Source organism: Dromaius novaehollandiae, chromosome 3 (assembly GCF_036370855.1).
Source record: "Dromaius novaehollandiae isolate bDroNov1 chromosome 3, bDroNov1.hap1, whole genome shotgun sequence".
NCBI lineage: Eukaryota > Metazoa > Chordata > Aves > Casuariiformes > Dromaiidae > Dromaius > Dromaius novaehollandiae.
This window is the reverse complement of record NC_088100.1, coordinates 103,075,757-103,095,889: the sequence shown is the minus strand read 5'-3', so window position 1 is coordinate 103,095,889 and position 20,133 is coordinate 103,075,757. Positions and strand designations below refer to the sequence as shown.

At 41.4% G+C, this 20,133-nt stretch overlaps 1 protein-coding gene across 6 annotated transcripts in view; it reads left to right on the top strand.

Annotated features, from left to right (window-relative positions):
* Positions 1-2,326: 2,326 nt before the first annotated feature.
* The window catches only part of LPGAT1 (lysophosphatidylglycerol acyltransferase 1), a 69,110-nt gene continuing 51,303 nt past the window's right edge, over positions 2,327-20,133 (top strand). Inside the window, exons 1-3 of one of the 6 annotated variants that reach the window (XM_064509659.1) lie at positions 3,280-3,418; positions 4,362-4,582; positions 6,952-6,986. In XM_064509659.1, the coding sequence (XP_064365729.1) occupies positions 4,542-4,582; positions 6,952-6,986 (76 nt within the window). In that variant the 5' untranslated portion in view covers positions 3,280-3,418; positions 4,362-4,541. Of the gene's footprint in view, positions 2,512-3,152; positions 3,419-4,361; positions 4,583-6,951; positions 7,083-20,133 lie in introns of those variants that run through there. The other 5 variants (XM_064509657.1, XM_064509655.1, XM_064509658.1 and 2 more) reach the window with 5 other exon arrangements.

Sequence of the window (20,133 nt, the reverse complement as noted above, 5' to 3'; positions counted from 1 at the left end):
TTAGTATCTCTGTCTATCTAACAGCTAATAAGCACATTTAAAATGTATTTTTACAATGATCAGCAGTGACATCACTGTCAATACTGTCCACAAGCTTGGAAAAGACATAGTTACAGGGGGATATTCAGTCAAAAAATGTTGACTTTAGATAAATAGTTTAAAAGGCCACAAATCAAGAATTGTTTAATACTACTTTTTGCCTTTGCAATAGCTAAAATGACAGATTGTATGTTATGAAAGTTCACAATTTCTCAGAGGTTTCTGCCTTTAGAAATCAGAATAAAAAAAAAAAAAACATGTTGTGAAACTGCTGAGCTTCAGCATTAACAGTTACTGGCCAAATGAAAGAGTCCACTATTACTGTTTATTTGCAGTAATAGCAAGATATGTACATGTATGTGTTACTTTATACTAAAATGGATTCTTCAGAACTACAGATTGAAGGATGGACAGCAGGCTTCCCAGGAGCTGTAGGAGGTATTTCATTGTGTATGTTTCCTAGGACGTAGGTTGCCCATATGAGGGCCAGGAAATGAGGAACAGGGGTGGGTCTTTGCTATTAGCTCATTCAGCAAAATGTTTAACCACAGCTTCCTAAGCTTTAAGGCAGTCACTCTGACAAAGAATGCTTTGTCTCCCTGCTTCCTCATGTGCAATTCTTTTCTGCAGTGTAGATTACCTAATTCATTACTTGTCTAACGTAATTTCTGCAGAATCCCTCATTTTGATGCCTCATATTTGAGAATGTTATTCCAAATTGTGCAGTGTGAATACAATGATTAATAGCCTCTAAATTAATATAAAAATAAATCACAACCCATGTTTTTCATCTTAGAATAATGTCTTCTTTTTGCTGTTGGGATCTAAAAATGAAAATGTAACATTATTTTTTTCCTAACAGTTGTCCTTTTTCTTCCTGAGGATTTCAGAGCAAAATTTTATTGAGAATTAGTTCAAGTGTATGCCCCAAGTTGCTCACAGAAGAGGGAAAAAAACCCAAACAAACTAGTCTTACCAGAGCTGGTAACACTTAAGAACAGCTACAGCTGACTCCATAATGATTACTGAATGCAACTGTCAGATTTAACCTAGCAATAAAAATAACATAGACAGAAAAACACCCAGACTTGGAAACACTTATGCAAGACTTGTCCTCTTTGTCAAGAAGGTCTGCAATTTTTGTTTTGTTTTGTTTTGCTCGAATAGAACATGATGGCATTATTTGGTTGTTTGCGTTTCTAAAATGAAACCTATCTGCAACAACAACTTTCTTTGCTTCCTGGAGCGGAGGTTTGGATGTAATTCTGTTGATCATACAGTCATCCCTGAAGACTCATTATCTAGAAGTAGTGCACTTGCTTTATACATGGCGTGGTTTGTATGTGAAAGCAATGTATTTTTTAGTCTAAGTAATATGGTTTGAACATTTCCTTTTTCAGCACAAAAAATCTGCTTTTGTGCAGACCTCCTTCTTAAGGTATATCTGGTTTTCCCCATCAGCTGCCATTCTGTAAAAACCTAAACCAAGTTAAAATCACTTGCACAAGCGGTTCTGCTCAGTTTATGAATAACATGACCGAAGCTGAGGAAACTGGGCTTGTTGCAGCGGGAGAAGGCCCAGGGCCTGTATGGCGCTCCTAGGGAAGGCAGGACGAGACTTTTGTTGGACGTGCACAATGAAGGGACAAAAGGCAACAGTCCCATGTTGCAACAAGGGACAGTTGGGTTAGATAGAAGGTAAAAACTCTCCCCCCTAGAGTGGCTCTGCATGGGAGCAGGTTGTGCGGAGGGGGCTGTGAAATCTCCAGGCTCGGCAGCTTTGGGGCCTGGACTGGGTAGGGCCGGCATGGCCTGTCTTGAGGGGAGCAGAGGGGTGGGGGGACCCCCAAGGCCCCTTCCAGCCTGTTTTCTATGACTTTTCCTTGTTAATCCAGCAGCGGTCTCAAAGCTCTGCAGAATATTTCTAGGATTGGAAGAATGCGGTGTTCAAGGCAGGGGTGGGGGGGAACGAAGGAACGAAAAAGCTGGAAAAGTTGAAATAAAAAAGTGAGTAAGAGAACCCACGACTACAGAGAAGCGGGACCCAAACACCTTGTCACTATCCTTCGCAGGAGGGCACGGAGGTCTTCACGACCGTGTTCGACCCCTGTGAAGCGGCACCGGGTTAAAGGACCCTCGACCAGCCGCTGCCCCAGGCGGGGCGCAAGGCAGCTGGAAGCCGCCAGCCGCGGCACCCGGCTCTGTCGCCCGCCCCGCGTCCCGGCGGCGGAACCAACGGCGGGGAAAGGGCTGTAGGGAGGGGCGTGTGCGCGTGTCTGCGTGTGCGCGCAGCCGCCCGCGCTGGCTGTCGGGGGCGGCGCTCGCCGCAGCGCCGGCCCCGCTGTCGGGGAGCGGGCGGGCGGTCACGGCGGACACGCAGCCGGCGGGGGCGGGGAGCGCGGCCCCGGCAGCCGGCATGAACCCCCGGCGCGCCGCGCTGCTCGCGGCGGGGACGGAGGCGGCGCCGCCGAGGTAGGCACCCGGCCCGGCCCGGGCCCCGCCGCGCTGGGCCGCCCCCAACAGGTGCAGGGGCCGGGGCGCCGGCGGGGAGGCCCCGGCGCGGCCGGCGGCGCGGGGGAACCGGGGCGAACGGGCGGTCTGCGCCTGCCCGCCCGGCGCGGCGCTCCCCTCCCGCCTCCCCGTCCGCCGGCCCCCGCGCTCACGCCGCCCGCCCCCCTCTCTCCGCAGGGAGCCGCAGGGCGCGTAGCGCTGCCGCGGCCGGGCCCGCCGCCCCCGGGCCCATGAGCCGCCGCCAGCCGCCAGCCCGCACTGCCGCCGCCGCCGCCGGGCCCAGCTCCCCCCGCCCCGCCGCCGCTTCCGCCGCCCCGCCGGAGGTGAGCGCCGCCGGCACGGCGCGGCCCGCCGCCGCCCGGCTCCTGTCAGCGCCGCGCCGGGGCGGGGGGAGGCCGCCGGCGGCCACGTTCGCGCCCGCGACCTTTTCGGGGGAAGATGGAGGCCGGGCGGGAGCGCGCGGGGCGGCCGCGCCGGCAGCGGCCCCGCGGCGGGGTGGGGGGGGGAGCGGAGGCCGCCGGTTGGGGGGCCACCGGTTTGGGTCCCCCCCGGGGCCGCCCCCGCCGGGGAGTAACTGTCACCTTGTCTCTGTCTTGCCGCAGGACGGTCCCGCAGCCGCTGCCCTGAGGGATGGCCGTGACCCTGGCGCGGGCCCGGCGGGCGGGCTGCGCCCTGCTGAAAGCGCTGCTCAGGTTCGGGTTCATGGTCGCCAACAACCTGGTGGCCATTCCGTCCTACGTGCTGTACCTCGCGGTGCTGCAGCCGCTCCGCGTGCTGGACAGCCAGCGCTTCTGGTACGTCGAGGGAGTGCTGTTTAAATGGCTGTTAGCTATGGTGGCTTCCTGGGGCTGGTGGGCAGGATACACAGGTAAGAGTGTCTTGCTAACTAAGAAAAAAAGGTATGCAAATATAAGATGCAAACAAGGATTAAAACGCAGATGTCTTTGCATGGGGATGCATAGGGGCACATGTAAATACAGGGCATAAGCAAATTTTTTTTCCAGGTTTTATATGCGTGCATTGTATTCCTGCATAGAAGCACCAAATATTCTGAAGCTTTCTAAAAATCATAGCTACATATCTATTATGATATGTCTTAAGTGAAAGAGTTTCATCAGCCAGTATCTCATTTTAGTATAATCAGAAGCGTGCTTTTTCCTAAGTTTCTAGGTCACTTTGGTTTAGTATTACATGAAAGACACACATGTCCTCAAAAGAGAGTTGATTTGTGCTGTGTATGTGGCCAGTATAGCCAAACTTTGGAGTATGAACAAGCTTTCTTTATTAAATATGTGTATCTCTAAATCATTTCCGCTTAAAACTATCAGGACACGAGACTGAGGAGTTTGACATGAAGCTCATCTCAGAAGAGTAGGTCTTCTATTCCTTGCAACAGTGGCTGTCTTTTCTGCTGCTTCAGAATGGAGGGAACTTCTTTTATAGAAACAGCAATATAGAGAATGTTTCTTGACTAAATGGCGCTTCATTTACTGTTAGCAGAGCTAATTACATAGTTTCTAGGGTATTTTTTTTTTTACCTCTGCATGCTTGCTTTGCAATTATTATTGAACTTATTTTTACTTGCTAGCGTTCATAGGCTCATCAAGGTGACAGACTGAACTGAAATATTAAGGAAGGCTCTAGTCTTGACCTTGAATACACTGTTTTTCATCCTGGCTACTGCACTTTGTGCAAGAAAACAGCCACCAATTCTTTATATGTGCTTAGACCTTGGAAAGGGGAGGAAATGACTCTGTTGGGTACAAAACATGAACAGCCCTCCTAAAATTCTTTCCCTCTCTTCTGCCCAGGCTGCATCTGCAGGTCTTGTCCATGTAAACAAGGAAAAAAAGGAGTGGGAACACACAGCTCTGGAGTCTGGTCAGACTCCTGATTAGTCAGAAAGTCAGTGTTGACCCAGATGGAGCGCTCTTTTTGTTAGGCTACAAGAGCTGAAGCTTCTGTGATAATATGCCTTTTGGTACCCTGTCATGTGCCTTTCCGAGATGCACAGTTTCTGTGGATATTCTAGGTGAGCTTCCAGTGCTTCTTAAGGAGATGGTGGCAGCAGCAAGCTAGTTTCTGGTCTCTCTGGCTAGAACTATCGCAAACGTTGCACTGCTTCAAAATTGCCTTGCCTGGTACAGCTCAAGCTTTTCCAGATACGCTGTTTTAAAAATCTTTTTATATTTGCTCATTAAAAGAAGTCCACATAGTATTTGCAGTGGCAGGTACATTTTAAACGTCTACTTTAAGCCTTTAAATACCAAGTCCTTCCAGGAGGAAGGATTGATCTTCAAGGTGCTGTATTTTGAATTGGAAATGGAAAAGTTTATCGGCCTAATGGTAACATTAAAGACATACAGCAGACGACCCTGTGTATACACTGCGTATATTGAATGTGCTGGTTAAAATTCAAGCCATTGTCCCATGACGATACGGTTGTCAATTTTGAAGGCAGTTTCTTTGGGATAGCTTTTACTGCTGACTGCAGAACTGTGTGGTTTCTTTTGCCTACTGCTTGGAAAGTGGTCTCTTAGCATGTTCTGCATATCCTAGAGTCTTCTTGAAGCATCTGTTGATTGACGTTGCTGATGTATCTTGACAATTGAAATACTTTGTTTTACAGTCTTGAAATGTCTTAGTATGATTATTTGAAGTATCATTTACAAACAGCTACACAGAAGTGTTTTCTGGGATGGTATATGGGTAAGGAGGCCCTTCTTTTCACTTTCCAGTATGAAGCATGGTTTTTTATTTCTGGGAAAATTTTAAGCAAATGGTAGTAAGAAGTCTCAGTTTAAATATATTTTCTTATTTGATATGAAGACATTAACATGTTTTATACCAAAAGCTACAAAATAGACAGAATAGCTTATTTCTTTGCCCTCATCAATGCTTACCACTACATGCAGAATAAATGTGGAAAATATGTCTTTATGGCTTCAATATATGTAAACAAAGTAATTTATGTATCTATTTCCAGACTGATAGACTTTACAAAATACTGTTGCTTTGGTTCCCTCTTCTTACAGAGTATGATAGATGTTAATACAGAACTGAAATGCCTAAGGGTCTAACATTTGCAGTGGTACATCTCAAGGTGACATTGCTCCAGCATTCTTCTGTCTTCCATGCCCCAAACTAAGTCAAAGACTAGCTTCAATATGTTCCATCTTTGTGAAAGTAAATAAAATATAATAGGTATGTATGAATTCATTGAGACGGTAAAGGACTTTTTCATTCTTTTGACCAGCAGAGCAGAGAGCAGTTGGTGAATTGATTTTTTTTTTTTTTTTTCTTCTCCACTCCCTCTCAGTTCAGAGGGTAATCAGTTAAATAAGTTTACCTGCTTTTTAATTGGAAGTTCTGCTTCAGTTGTGTTGAAGCTCTGTTTCTGTTTTTTTATTTTTTATTTTTGTTTCATTGGGTGAGAAATGACATGAACCATTTATAATTACAGACTTAAACTCAGAAACTGGGTTCAGGGCAGACCTTTTTTCATTTAAGTTTGTATATAGTCTGTAGGAGATGGCTCAACAACAAATGAAGACACTATAGTGAGTTTTAGTTTCTCTTCTTGGCTTTGCTATAGCTGCTAAATTGTTAGTATGCTTTATTGAATAAAGCTGTAACAGCTGAGGAAAACTTAGGAGATAGGTCTGCCCTTCTCCTCCCCACCCCCATAAAAAACTGTGCTTTTTTGTTAGGATCCTAAAGGATTTGCCAGAGAAATTACATGAGCTGTGTCTGTATCAGCAACTTTAGTCTGTGCTTTTTGATAAATGTAGGTGTTTCTGTTTGCAGATGCACTTGATGTTATGTAAAGAGATAGAGTATAACTGAGCAAGCAAAACAGAGAAAGGAATGGGAAGAGAAGTTTTAAAGATCCCTCTCCATAATCTTTTTCTTCTTAAGATGCAAATATGAGAGAGAACTTGGCTATAATTGGTCGCCTTTGATTTTTAAAGGGCAGAGTATGATGAGTATCTGTGGTGTTCCCTTGAACTCCATAATGTTTCTTACAGAAAAGGAAACTGAATATCTTTTTATGAAGCATGTTCAAATAGGCTAGCAGTGTTACTTTACTTTTATCTGTTTTCAGAAAAGGCCTGCTTAACTCTTCTAAGCTTTTTTGTTTCCCCTCTCTCTTCTAAAGCCTTTTGTATTGTATTTTGTATTGCTTTCATTGTAGGAGCTGTCCTGTTAGGACACTCAAAATCTGCATATTAGTGTGATTTGAAAGGCACCTTTGAAAGGCACTTCTAAATATTTTCCTGCATTTGTTGTAAGATGCGTTCCAAAAAAAGCAAACTCCAGCGTGTTTGATCCTTCATTGACAAATACCTTATTTTCTTAACTTATTATGTACTATTCTGTTTTCTTTTTTTTTTTTTCCAGTTTCCTTGCAGTATTTGAAGAACTTCGTATTCATGGTATATACTATAATTTGTCATTTAATATACAAGTAAAACAAGCTATGAAACGGCCCAGTCGATACAATGGGAGGGAGATGGAGCATATCTGTGGAGGTAAACCTGTAATGACCTCCTGCTCACCTACAAAACTAGTTTTAAAGCAACTACCTTGTGGATATGAACTTCCCTGGACTAGTAATTATTACTACTTAAAGTTTAACATCCTTGTATCTAATCAAATTGCTAAAAATAGTTAGCACTTGTAGAATGAAAGCTGGCTTGGCTTAAAAACTTTTAGACAAACTGTTCTTGTTGTCTTCTCCTCCAAAAGTTAGTGTTAGCTTCTAGTGGCGTTGGGCAGCGCCGTTATGGTTGTGATACAGGAATGAGAGGTCTGTGCAGTAGTAATCGGTCAGCAGTGCAGTCCTGATATTCATGATGCTAATCCGGTGCTTGACTCGGCGCTGCACAGCTTGGCCCCGCGGCCCGGCGCTGCGCTGTGTGCCCAGCCGTTAGCTCTGGCGTGAAGAAGGGCAGGAGCTGGTGGTGAATGAGTGTCCTCCTTCGTCTGCCTGCCCCAGCTTTCCGCAACTTCTCTCTCTCGGTGCTTTGAAAGGGAGAAGTGTTGCATGTGGGGTCAGCAAGGGCGCGTGCACCCTGGGAGGGGATGCGCTTGGAGCGTGCTGTACTCCAGCAGCCAAGAGGAAGGGGGCAGCTCGGGACTACCCTCTGTTTCAGCCTCTTGCCAACGAACACAGTCTCGCAATAAAACTGGCCAGGCTGGTCAGCTGTGATTGATGAAAGGAAGAGTAATATACCTCTGCTGCCATCCAAAAAATCCTGGCAGTGTGAGAAAGCTTGCTGGCATCATGATGCAGTGCTCAGGAGAAGGTGAGCTAATCAAGTGTTATTGCCTGTTACTGGTCTGTGTCAGCAAGCAAGATGATATCTCAACAGTATCTAAGAACATGGTTTCTGTCAGGTGAGGAGTTTGCCTTTCCTCCTTCCTTTTATGTTCGGCTAGGTGCAGTAAATTTGAAATTTGGATTTCTAGTCGTGGTCTTCCCTTCCCCTCTCCCCAGATATATTAAAATTTGTTGGCTGACTTGTTTGTTGTGACCACTATGTATTTTTTTTCAGCAGCCATCCAACTTTTTCTGTAATTCAGAATCTTCTTTGTTTCCACTTCACCAGATGACAGACTCGTAACTCTTAATCTTTCTGCTAAGATTAAGAAAATTTCAGTCTTCTAGAACTGTAAAAGGTACAGGTGGAATCGTCTGGCGTGCAATGCCACCACACTGGCGGAAGGAGCGTGCCTGCTGCCTGCTCTGCCTCTCGTGTCTGGCCAGCCCCACGCTTCGGGCAGGAAGCGCAGCAAAAGCTGCAAAACAGCAGATGAGATAAAGTGAATTTTTTGCCCAAAACAAGGCAGGAGGTATTACTTTGGGAGGAGATCTATCTATACTTCCAGCCCTGCCATTGTTCTCTACTCTCCTTTCTTCCTGCAGTTATAACTTTAATTGGCAGTATTTCATTTTGAGAAATGATCACCACTTGTGTGTGGAAAGGAAAGTCAGGCAGTGTGTGAAATGGGGAAACACAGCAGTTCTTGTTTTGTTTTTTGTTTGAATGTACAGAGACACCTGATGTGACTCCAGTAGGTTTGGAAAGCAGCATATCAGACAGAAACTTTTAGGTCATGTTATGTCTGTGTGTTGAATTTCTAGGTAATCCTTGGCTTTAAATGCAGCTTTCTGTGATGTGCTTAATTTATACGTAGGTTATGCTGAGATAAAGCTGGGATCTTTGAACTTATTTTACTATTTGTAAAGGGAGTTTGTGTGTCATTTGTGAGCTGTCTTGGTAAGGAGAGTTGAAGGAGTTGAACGAGTTAGGACATTGGAGCTGTTTTTACTGTGGCCTAGGAGCAAAGGTTCACTATACCTTTGCGTAAGAGGAGGATGAGGAGTAGGAGGAGTACAGTAAGCTTACTATAAACCTCTTCGTGCACATGCTGTGTGTGTCAGGAAGGGGGTTGCAATAGAAGGACCGTTGTCTTGCTTTAATAATGTATAAAATCACTCCAGAAAATTCCTATCTTTCGTTTTTGAAACGTGAACAGGCTTTGCCATAGTTTTTGCTTTGTAGTTCATCTAGTGTCAGCAGCGTGTCAAAAGAAGTAAGCTTATCTTTCATTTTCCTCTTGCATCATTTAACTAGAAAGGGCCATTCCAGAAGATTAAGTATTGAAATGGTCTGTAAATTTTATTTTTAGAAAAATACTGCCTGCTGGGACAGAAACTTGGAGTAAAAGCACACACTTATTTTTTTGCTAGTGATATTTTTGTTGTTGCTATTTGCTTCCTTTTTTTTTTTTTTTTTAGTGTAGGTTGATCCCTGTTTCTGTGTTTCACCTACTCTGGATAAAACAAGAAATGTTTAAAGCATGCCGGATCTGACACTTCTATGTAAAGATAGTAAAGGTGATGTTGCTGAGGAATACCAATACAGAAGGATGCGAAGGAAAATTATTTATTTTTAAATCAAGGAATGCCTGTGGGATGCCAGCACTGACTTACGTGCTAACAGCCAAAGAAATACAAAGTTGTGGAAATTCTGGGTTCCCTTCCTGCTTAGGGCTGAGTTTGCTATTTCTGTGATGTGTTTTCATTCCTCCTGCTTCTTCTAGGCCTGACTTTGTTTTTAATGTTTCTATTCATGCTAGTCATGTTACTTTTGCTTGTCGAGTGCCTGGAAGGATAGGACTAAGAATACCTGAGGGATGTCTCCCTGTTCTCTGTACCTTTTCTTACTCTGTTTCTTTATGCCAGGCTCTTAGGAAGCATGCCAAATACTTGCAGGGAAGGTCTTGTCCATTTCTAATCTGGAAGAGAAACAGAATCTTAAGGAGTTAAACCATTTATCTCTAGATACTTTGGAGTGTATGGAGTAGGAATTTTTTTCTGCTCTTTCATTGCAATTGGGTCTGTGTTTGAACATGAGGAGGCCTTATGCCTTTGCATTGTGCCTTGATGTCGAAGCAGTAATTTCTCGTTCTCGTATATATTTAATAGAACTGCTCTAAAACATAAAAATTTTAGCTTTTCAAGAAAACTGGAGAAGCAAAATCCATGTTTAACATGGGTAAACCCATTTTCTCTGTTACTTTATTCTGAGAAATTGCTTTTTTAGAATGAAACTCAAATGAACAAAATATGTCACTTTCCCTTTCTCTGTCAGGTGTGTGTGAGAGAAAGACATCTTGCCAAAAGTTGGTTTGGCAAGGCTTTAAGCAGCTGAAAATATCTTAAAAATGGAAGAGTTGTGTAACCTTGATTAGGGCGAGCAGCTGGTAAATCCTTTATGGAATATAAGCTTATTGGTGTAACTTTCCTGTGCAAACTGAGCCAAAATACAGCTCCACGATATGTAATCTGTTTGTGTTTATTACAGTGGAGTTAAAACTCTAATGCATAAGATGACATTTCAAATGCAGGTTTGCGAAGGCGTGTAATTGCACTGCTGTTGCAATCACCACAGTCAAGATAATATTCCAGCCATTTATATATGCAGTTGCTGATATAAATAAGGGAGATCTGTTTGCGTGCCTGAAAATGCTCTGTGATGCCAGTGAGGGATTCTGCATGCAAGGCTGTACTTTTTTCACAAACATTTCAGAGTGAGAGCAAAGGGCTGTCGTGAGTTGAAAACTGGTTGATAGAGGAACCTTCGTGGTGGTGAAAGCTCAGCAGTGGGATTCCTCTGAAGCTGTTGTACGCTTAGTTGTTTGAGGTTTGTCAGCTATAGAGACAATTGTGAAGAACTTCAGAAGTAGTTAAGCTATGTGAAGAACCAACAAATTGCTGAAGAAGTTGTGTTGACCAGTTCAAAGTAATAAACATTTAAGTAGCAGATTAGGATAGAGATTAGTATTGTGATGGAGAGCTCAGTGAAACTCTTGGCTCACTGCATAACTGATACATTGTATTATGAAATATATAAAGAACAAGATGGAGAATAACATGAGACATCAGTGGTGCAACTTCACACTTTGCTGTTCTTCTCTCAATAGCTTTAAAATAACTAAGAGGGGGCTTTGAGAGTGCTGAGAAGTTCATTAATTCAAGCTGAAATCAAATTGGAACAATTTAATTCACCTGAACTTGAACTGAAACTGAACTGAATCTATTTTCTGGGTGAAATGGAGTAGAATACAAAGTGATGATCTCTCTGCCTCTGTAAAGAAGGGGACTTTTAATGTCATTGAAAGGTAATAAATTAAGATCTGATAAGATTTAATAAGACTGCAGTGCCTGTTTTTTCTTAAATATTTTCATTATATCTTTTCACAAATATTTACTTTGCAAGATAGCTAGTGTCAATGATTTCACTTCTTTTGAGTCATACAATGCAATCTTGAAACTTTTTGTTTAAATGTTATGCTTATAAAAAATAAGAAATTTGTCCCTGTATAACAATTCTAATAGTTTGAATTAGAGATTCACCCCAGTTTTGTAATTTAGGTAGATGGGAATGGGAAAGATTAATAGCTTTATTACTGCTTCTGGCTTACGTAGATCTAAAAATAGAAATGGTGTTCTAAGAACAAGGGCCAGTGCTGCTGCTCGGGAGGAGGCAGTTTCTGGAAAATTGAATTATTAGGATGAGGGCTTGACTGAGTGCTTGGCCGGTCTTTTTTATTTATTTATTTATTTATTTTTATTCTTTACTTTTGGTGGTCAAAGGAGGATTTGTCTGAGCTTTTTAAATTTAGTTTCATTTGTTTTGCAGCACCCAGAAGTTGCAAGCAGGTGCCGTTCCTGTGAAAGTCTGGTATCTGTGTTTGCTTGACACAACTGGAAAAAAAACCCCATTAATATTAAAAATAGATTTTTTTAGTTATTTAAGCAACAGTTATGTTTTTGAGGATGGTGTTTGAGGTAGGCCATTGAACACGATTTTCTTGTCAAATTTGATGACTTGGGTATTTTATCATATATGTAGATAGATAAGCAGCAGTGGTTTTAGCCTTGTTTCCTTACGGGATTCGGCTACTGGCTTGTTTATCATCTCTTCTTTCTCTCACCACTCCCATACTTCTCATTTGCCTCCTTGCAAATTTGACTGAGGCTGACCTGATGTTTTGAATTTCACAGCTCATGGTGTTCTTGCAAGTTTTATGAAAATTGACAGCTAAGCAGGCAAGAGAGACCCAAGTTAGTGCCTCATTTGAGAAGCAGGCGGAATTTGTCAACTGTCTCTCTTATTTGATGACTGCTGCATGGCCAGTCAGTGCGTATGTGTTTTCAGATTTGGCCACAGTGCTGTCTTACCTTGTCTGGCGTGTTGGGGAGGAGAAGGTTGGGCAACAAGCTTTTGGGAAACCAGGCTTTGTTACTTCTGCTGCTTCTGGAACGACCCGCTACTCCAGCAGTGGCAGAAGGTGTGTGAAGGAGCATTCCTTCCTTTAGAAGATGTTTTGACCACTTTGTTTATCATAGCCTTTTAGATGCAAGAGGTATGCGTAGACAGTTATTTAGTCTAAATATTAGGAAAAAAAGGACAAGGTGGTAAAAGAACTTAAAACTAATTAATGTTTTTTAAGGCTTTGTACTCACTTTGCATCTAAATAAGGGTTGTCATAGCCTCCTAAGAGGAGGAGCTGAAGTGGATCAACCTAGCTGAAACTCTTGAAAGAGAACAGTGATTCCCAGATTTCTGTAGGCAGGACAGAGCCAAAGAGAAAGTCTGTTATGAATCTGGCCTAGGGATATGTGGAAACATGAAGCTCGAGGTGTATTTGAGTGTATTTGGAGAGATCTTGGTGAGAGCAAAGGCGTAGGTGGGAAGCGATGTGACGTTCTGTCAAGAATGGCCCTGTACCATTGTGTGGTACATGTGAAGGCATTACGTTAGAGAGGTGGCCTCTTGAATTTTGTGCCTGAATTTGGTCTATTTTGATGTGCATAAATATATGTAGAGAGATGGTCTGGCAAAATTCCAGCTCTGGTATCTGCCAGTCTCCCTGCTAAATGCATTCTTTTCATTTGGGTGATGTATCCATTTTTATTTTCTGTGCTTGTCTCTGGCACTACTAAAAATTCAGCTATTGTCCCTCCTAGCGACAGCTTTACTTGAAAATAAATATAGTAATAGCCTGGATATACACTTAGGTGCTGTGAAGGCCCTATGAAATTTAGTTCACATTTCTAAAAATGTTTTTAGATGAAATTATAACTTAAAAAAAGTCTGTCTGTTAAGCCTTTCCCATGTAATGGATTACTTGAAAATAAATGGAGGAATATTTTCAGTATTTGAGACTTTTATTCACATCATCAAACCTAATATATCAGTCTCCTAACATAGCAATGTAGGAAGGGAATGTTACAGGCTGCAAAGTTTTTACCCTGGGAAATCTGTTGTCATGGACTTTTTTTAAAGATTGCCTGATGCTTTTATGGGGCTTCTGAAGTTTGACAAGGTTTTCACAGGCTAGAGAAGCACCTTTGCCTCATCAAATTTTCCTCATCTTTTTGGGAGAAAGAAAATATTGAAATATGTCTTTCTCCCTCTGTTGCTCATGTTCTTTGTAAAGATTTTAACAGCCTGCTAAAACTTTATACTTATGCTGAGCCAAGTTGGTGTTACCATGAGCGGTGTCACAGTGTGTCACTGTAGGAACAGTAGGAGTTATTGGGGTGGCTGGTATGGTAAAGGAAGAACCGTGTCAGGTGGCGTTGTCCCTCCTTTTTCAGTCTCACTACTGTCCTTTTCTGGTATTTTGGGAAAAACAGCGTGGTAAATCAGTGTCTGGTCCCTCTCTAGATTTATTTTGAGGCGGGATTTCTTTGACAAAAGTCTAGAGGATTTGATTCGATAAACAGAACTGGATATTTGAAGTGTATTGACCAAATTCTTTGTGTGAGTGTTTGACCTGAATACATTTATTTTTGCCTACTTTTTTTTTTTTGTTTGTTTGAGGAGAGTGTGATCTGTAATGTTTTTGACAAGTGCTTTCTAAATATGTGAAGACACTTGTAGCTGCAGAATATGACAAGTTAGCTGTAAAGTACTTTAAAATGCCAGTAGATATCTACTGATTCGGGAGTATTAAATAAATCCTTTAATTGTAAAATTGGATTTTGAGATTCATAATGTCTCCTTGCGTTTGTGGCACACTTGGAGTGTTCAAAATAGAGAAGCTGGCTTCCACGATCTCTTTCACAACTCAGTTGTCCCATCCCTTTACTGGGATGCTCTCCAGAGGGACTGTTGCTCTACTATTTTTAATTGAAACAGTTGGAACTTTCTTCTCATTTTTTTTTTTTTCAGCACTCCTCTGATGTCATTTTTAGCATTTGCTTCCAACCTATAAGGAAACTTTTTTGTTTTTTTAACCTGGAGGATGTGGATTTTATCTGGGGAGTGAGAAGAGAGAGAGGAGGAAAAGCCACAATTACTGTCATGCAGCAGCATATTCCAGAACTGGGACCTGAAGGGTAGATATCAGAGCACGCTATTCAAAATGTTTGAATATATTTGTTTGTGTTGAGTCTGACCATTTTAAGTCAGCAAAAAGTAGAAGTCTGCTCCTGAAACTTCAAGTAAGATTGTCACCCGCAAATCCAAGATATTCTTTGTGGTTGCCAGCAAGTGTGAGAGGAACTTTTTTTTTTTTTTTGGTAATAGTAATATGTGCCAGAGAGTTAAACTTTTTTTTTTTTTTCTTTCTTCAGATTAGGAACAACAAACTTTCTTTGTTGCTCTGAGGTACATCAGCCAGAAAAATCTTAACAAGGGAGGCTGGGGTTTCTTTTTTTCCTTATGGTTACTTCATTTGTGACAGCCTGAGAGTGTCATTAACGCATCTCTTCTGGTTTTACAGTGAAGGACTTCTGCTTATTGGCAACCTGAAATGTGATGAGACATTTATTTCTTAAGAGTCACTGAACTACTATGGAGTAACCTGGGGCACGGATTTAAATATGATACGGTAGTTGTCTGTTAGCTCGGATCTTCTGCTGCACTGTACCAGTAAGGGTACTTAATATTTTTTGTAGTTTAAGTTCCCAGCTGGAATTATTCTGTTACATATTCTACAGCGTGCTTTCCAAACTTACAGTGGCCTCCTGTTTTAATAATGAGACTTACATACACACAAATATGAAATTGAATTTAGGAATCTGCTGTTATGTTAAACTGCACCATTAACTTCTTATTGTTTAATATTAAATTATTTTGATTAAAGTTGTAGTAACTGAACGGTATTTTTTCCTGTCCTTTATAAAATCTATTACTTGAAAAAATTGACATAGTATCCAAAAAGTCCAAGGGGAAGTGTTTGCAGTTCTTGTTCATGTTACAACTTTTTTGTTTTAAAGCTTATAGTGTGGGTGAGAAGTTTAATGAAGTCCTTGAAACCTAATGGTGCAAGCATTCAAAGCTTCCTTTAAAAGGTTTGTCCCTGTACTTCCTTGCATCTGTATCCAGTTAATTTTTTGCTTCTTTGCATGCCTTTCATTTTTAAGTTTTTTCTCCACATTGCAACTTGAAATTGTCCAATCACTTGGGTCTGTTTTCTGGTATATGGTGATTGGAATTGGAGTAGTGCACAAAGGTGCATGAGGAGCAGCTGCAGCTGCTTGATCAGTACCTGGTTTTATTGTTTGTGAATATTGATTTTTTTTTTTTCAAGTTATCCTACTCTTGCAATCTCAGAATGCATTGTGTGATTATATATTTCTCTTCTTATGACTGTTCAGACACTCGGTAGATCTGTTTCTCTGTCTGTGTTTGGCCGAGTTGAGGAGGTTTAAATGATCGATGCCCTTCAAAGGGAAACAAGCTCCTCAGTTCTGAGGTGACTGGAGGGAGACAGTAAACAAATGCATGTAATTGCCCTTTGCCTTTGCTATGTAGGCCATTTAAGAGAGATAATCTGAAAGTAAAGAGTTGCTCAAATGCATGTAGCATTTCTTTTATATGTTGATTATTTATAGTGTATCATGAACAGAGCTGGAAAATGTCAGTGGTGTAACAAGGCACAGCATCAATAGCATTTTGTAGTGATTTAAGCAAGATGTGAAGAATACAAAGAGGAAACTGAAGTTGATTTAGATAAGTAAAAAGTAATGACCAGAGCTGGACTACAGGGGTCTTCTTATGACCTCCAAAATCTTCATTTCCAGTAATAATATTGTTGGTCTTCTTGACCAGAACCATCAGCAGTTTTATTTATTTTTTTATTATTCAGTTTGCTTCCATTAGGGCGAGAAAGTGATGATAGTCTGGTGTTTCTCTGAATCAGTCTGACTTCTTTAGAAAACTCGCAAAATCATATTTTTCTGAGCCCATTTGAATTTGAAGAATAAGAGAGTTTCCTTGCTTAGTAGTTTAATTCTGGGGGGGTAGTTTGTTTGTTTTTGGTTTTTTTCCCCACTTAGCATGTATTCGAAGAAGTGCGGTCTCTCAGTTCTTACTTGTAGTCACTTTGGCAGCTTTTCTTGATTCTTACCCTTTTGGCTGTAATCCTTGGCTGCTCCCAGTCCCGTTGGTATCATCGTAGAGTTAAGTAGTTGAACACCTGGGGTTGGATCAAGCCTTTTCACCATCCTATTTAATTAGGTTTGGCACAGAGGGATGCAGCATTTCAGTTGTTTTAGGTGAGTTCCACATCTTGTTTAAGGAAAAGAGTGTTCACTCACTTCCAGTCCTATTACAGTTTTCTGGTTTCTGTATTTGATAAACCTCAAGGTACTTCAGAGAAATTTGTTGGTACTGAAAAACCTTTGATTAGGTTAGCTAGGCAAAATGCAAGCACACTAGAATAACGTGCTGCCTGTGAGAAATTGCTCTCCCTCTTAGTGCAATCTGGTACCAAATTTCTGCATTCTGCATGTGTTTAACTTGAAAGATACTGTAGTATAGCTCTCCAAAAGGTTTGTGGTCCCAAAATATACAATAATTTCAAATTTGTAGTTAGAAATGGAAATTCTAAGATTGGGACTTCCAGCTCATGTGTCTTCATTGCTAGCTAGGCTCTCCAGCCTCTTGTGCAATAGGTAATAACTAAATTCTGTTAAGTTTTTCTGCTGTCAGTGGAAGGATTTTACTATTGCATTGTGTTGGGATATTTTGTTGTGAGGTTGCTGAGTATGTCACATTATTTTGGTGGTTGTTGTTTTTTAGGAAAAGACAAGCTTTTTCTTCAAAAAGCTTCTAAATGTTCTGGATTCCTTGAAATCATATGGGAAGCTTGTACATCTACAAATCTTGAAAGGGAAAGAAATAGCCATTCCTTTCTGAGCATGTTCATTGCCGTAAGCCACCAGTTACTTGCTGTTTAAAGCCATGTTTTCATCTGGGCTGATACGGAAAACGAGACTAAGTAGTAGCATGATCTTCTGCATGCATAGGACTGTAGCTTTCCAAGTACTCCACTTTTTTTTTTTCTCCTTTAACTTAAACAGCAGTTTAAATGGAGCAGCAGCTTATAGAGAAAGTTATTATAAAGCTTTCATGTCATCTTAAATAATTGACAGTCTTGTGCAAATTTTATCAAACATTCATTTTGGGCAGTGTAGCAGCTACCAGAGATTTATATAAACTTTCTAAGAACTTCCTTCTTTCCAGGTCTCATGTATTGCTATCCAGAAGCAGTAAGGATTGCAATCTATCCACTTTGAAAGGGGTTTTGCAACACAGGCAGAGGTTTGTGGTTCATGGTCTCTTGGATTTCTGTGTGGAGGGGAGGAAGTGAATACCCTTCTTGGCTATCACAGTTAAATCTAGCAAGCACTGTCAATCTGAGTCCTCAGTTTCCAGAGGTCACAACCCCGTATATTAAATAAACTGAAGTTGATGGCTTTTAACTGTGGGCTTGGCTGTTAAGTCTGATGTCTCTGCTGGAGGGATGGTAGCCTCTTAAGTGTCCTGGTAGGACTCAGCAGACCTCAAGTCAGAGATATAAGGCATGTAGCATTTTGAGGCTTTTTCACATCTGAAAGTATGAAATCTTATTGAAAAAATGATTTCCTCTATTTCTATACAATCATCTTACAGAATTGTAGATTTGAGGTTGGAATAATGGAGATCATCTGGTCCAACTCCCTGCTTAAAGCAGGACCAGCTTTGTAGTTACATTAGGTTGCTCAGGGCCTTATCCAGTCAAGTTGTGAGTATCTCCTAGGATGGAGACTTCACAGCCTATTGGCACTTCTTCCAATCCTCAACGATTTTGAAGAATTTTTTTCATTATCTGGTTAGAACTTCTCCTTGCTGCAGCATGTCTATTGTCCTTTGTACCTCTAAGCCTGCTACATATTACCTTTGACAGTGATCAGTAATGGCCTTAAGCATTTAGCATGCAGCATAGCGTTATCTAGGTGTAATTGAAAGAATAACCAGCATGCACAAGTTGCAGCCATCTGTTTTGTTTACCACAGGCCTAATCTCTGAAAATAGTCATTACTCTGTCCTTTGGACCCACATTCATGTGTTAGCACTTGATTTTATGTTCCCTTGTGGGAAAACCTGATTGAACCTACTGGTGACATCTGATTACTTACCTGTGTATAGTAATAAATAATTCTTGTCTTTATTTTTTCATAGCCATAACAGTCTGCTACTCTCATCTTTTTTTCCTTGAAACAGAATTACAGGTTCTCCCCAGTTATTTGTTTGAAGGCTTGTTTCTGTCCTGTGAGTGTATTTTTTTTTCGATTTTTTTTTTGTCCATTTTCCCCAGTACTAATATTTTCCTGGACTACACAGTGCAGACCATAGTTGCATGGTATAGAGAATAATTTCTGTTTCCTAGTAGAAAGTCCTGTGATGCTGCAATGCACAGCTCTGCATAAGCAGCAGAACAGTTGAATGGAAACTCTGAGAGTACTGTGGCCCAGTAGGTTGGCTTGCTAATTAATGGCTTGCTTTAGCTGCCTTGCACTAGACCAACTAGTTCACATCTTGCATTTCTTCTGTTTCTCTTGTGATCAAGATCCTCAGAGTTAACAGCTGAGGCTGCAAAGTGGGTTTCAACCACTCCCCCTGCTTTTAAAGACTATAGTTTTTCCTCTCCAAAGGAAACAAGACTGATACTTCACAAGTCATTTGCTTTGACTAGACCATTACCTTAAAGAGATTTTCCACATAGTTGATTTGGATATAGTGGGGTTTTTTGGCATTGATTACACATTCTGAAAAATGTTCCATTAGCTAGGGCCTTGAACCTGGGTGTATTCTTTGATCTCTGTCTACTTTGAAGCTTGATTGAGAAGACCTGCTTTTGATCCCTTATTTGTTACCTGTGTTAGAGTGCATGATGGTAGCTCTGCCTTTTCCTCCACCAGCTGTTAAGGTGTCTCAAAAATACCTTATGAATGACTTTCCTTGCCATCACTGGGAATTTCACATCTGAAAGGACAAGCAGCAGGATCAAATTAGTAATGCATACCGTTGCCAGTGACTCAAAAGGAAACTAGTAATACTATTGTGGTGTGTGATACTGCCCCTGGGTAGATTCTGCTACGTAGACAGTTGACTCTGCAAAACAGCTCAGGTTAGTGTTTTGATGCAGTAATTTATAATTGTGACAGTGGGTGTGCTTTCAGAGTACTCTCTTAAAAAGAGAGGAAGTATTTCTTGTTTTCCTTAGTTTGCTTTCCTCAGATGACCAAAAAAAAAAAAAAAAAGCCACAACAAGTCAAACAACTCTCACTGTATTCCTGCTGGCCTAGTGGTTCTGCAGAGTGTGGGGCACAGAGTGCTTACAACAAGGATGTTTATTTTTCCTTTTTTGTACTTAAGTTTACAGAGGAAAGGGAAAGAATGAGAGGTTACACATTTTTACCACATTCTGAAGTTCTTTAAAAGAACAAAACCCCACACTTACCATGGTCTAAAGACCATACGTTTAATGAGATGTATATACATTTTCATTTATTTATTTATTATTTATTTATTTTTAAGAAATGCACTGCAATTTAGAAGGTGGCTTTAGTGACTTGTGCTGGTCACACTTTGTACATTGGGCCAATGGGACTTGCCCAGCTGGTCTTCCAGCCAACAGGAGCATGCGGTTCTGTAAGAGTTTGTTCTGGTCCAACAGGTGCTGCCGTTGTCCCATCTTTTTCTGTCTCTGTGCTGTCTTGCCCTTTTGTTT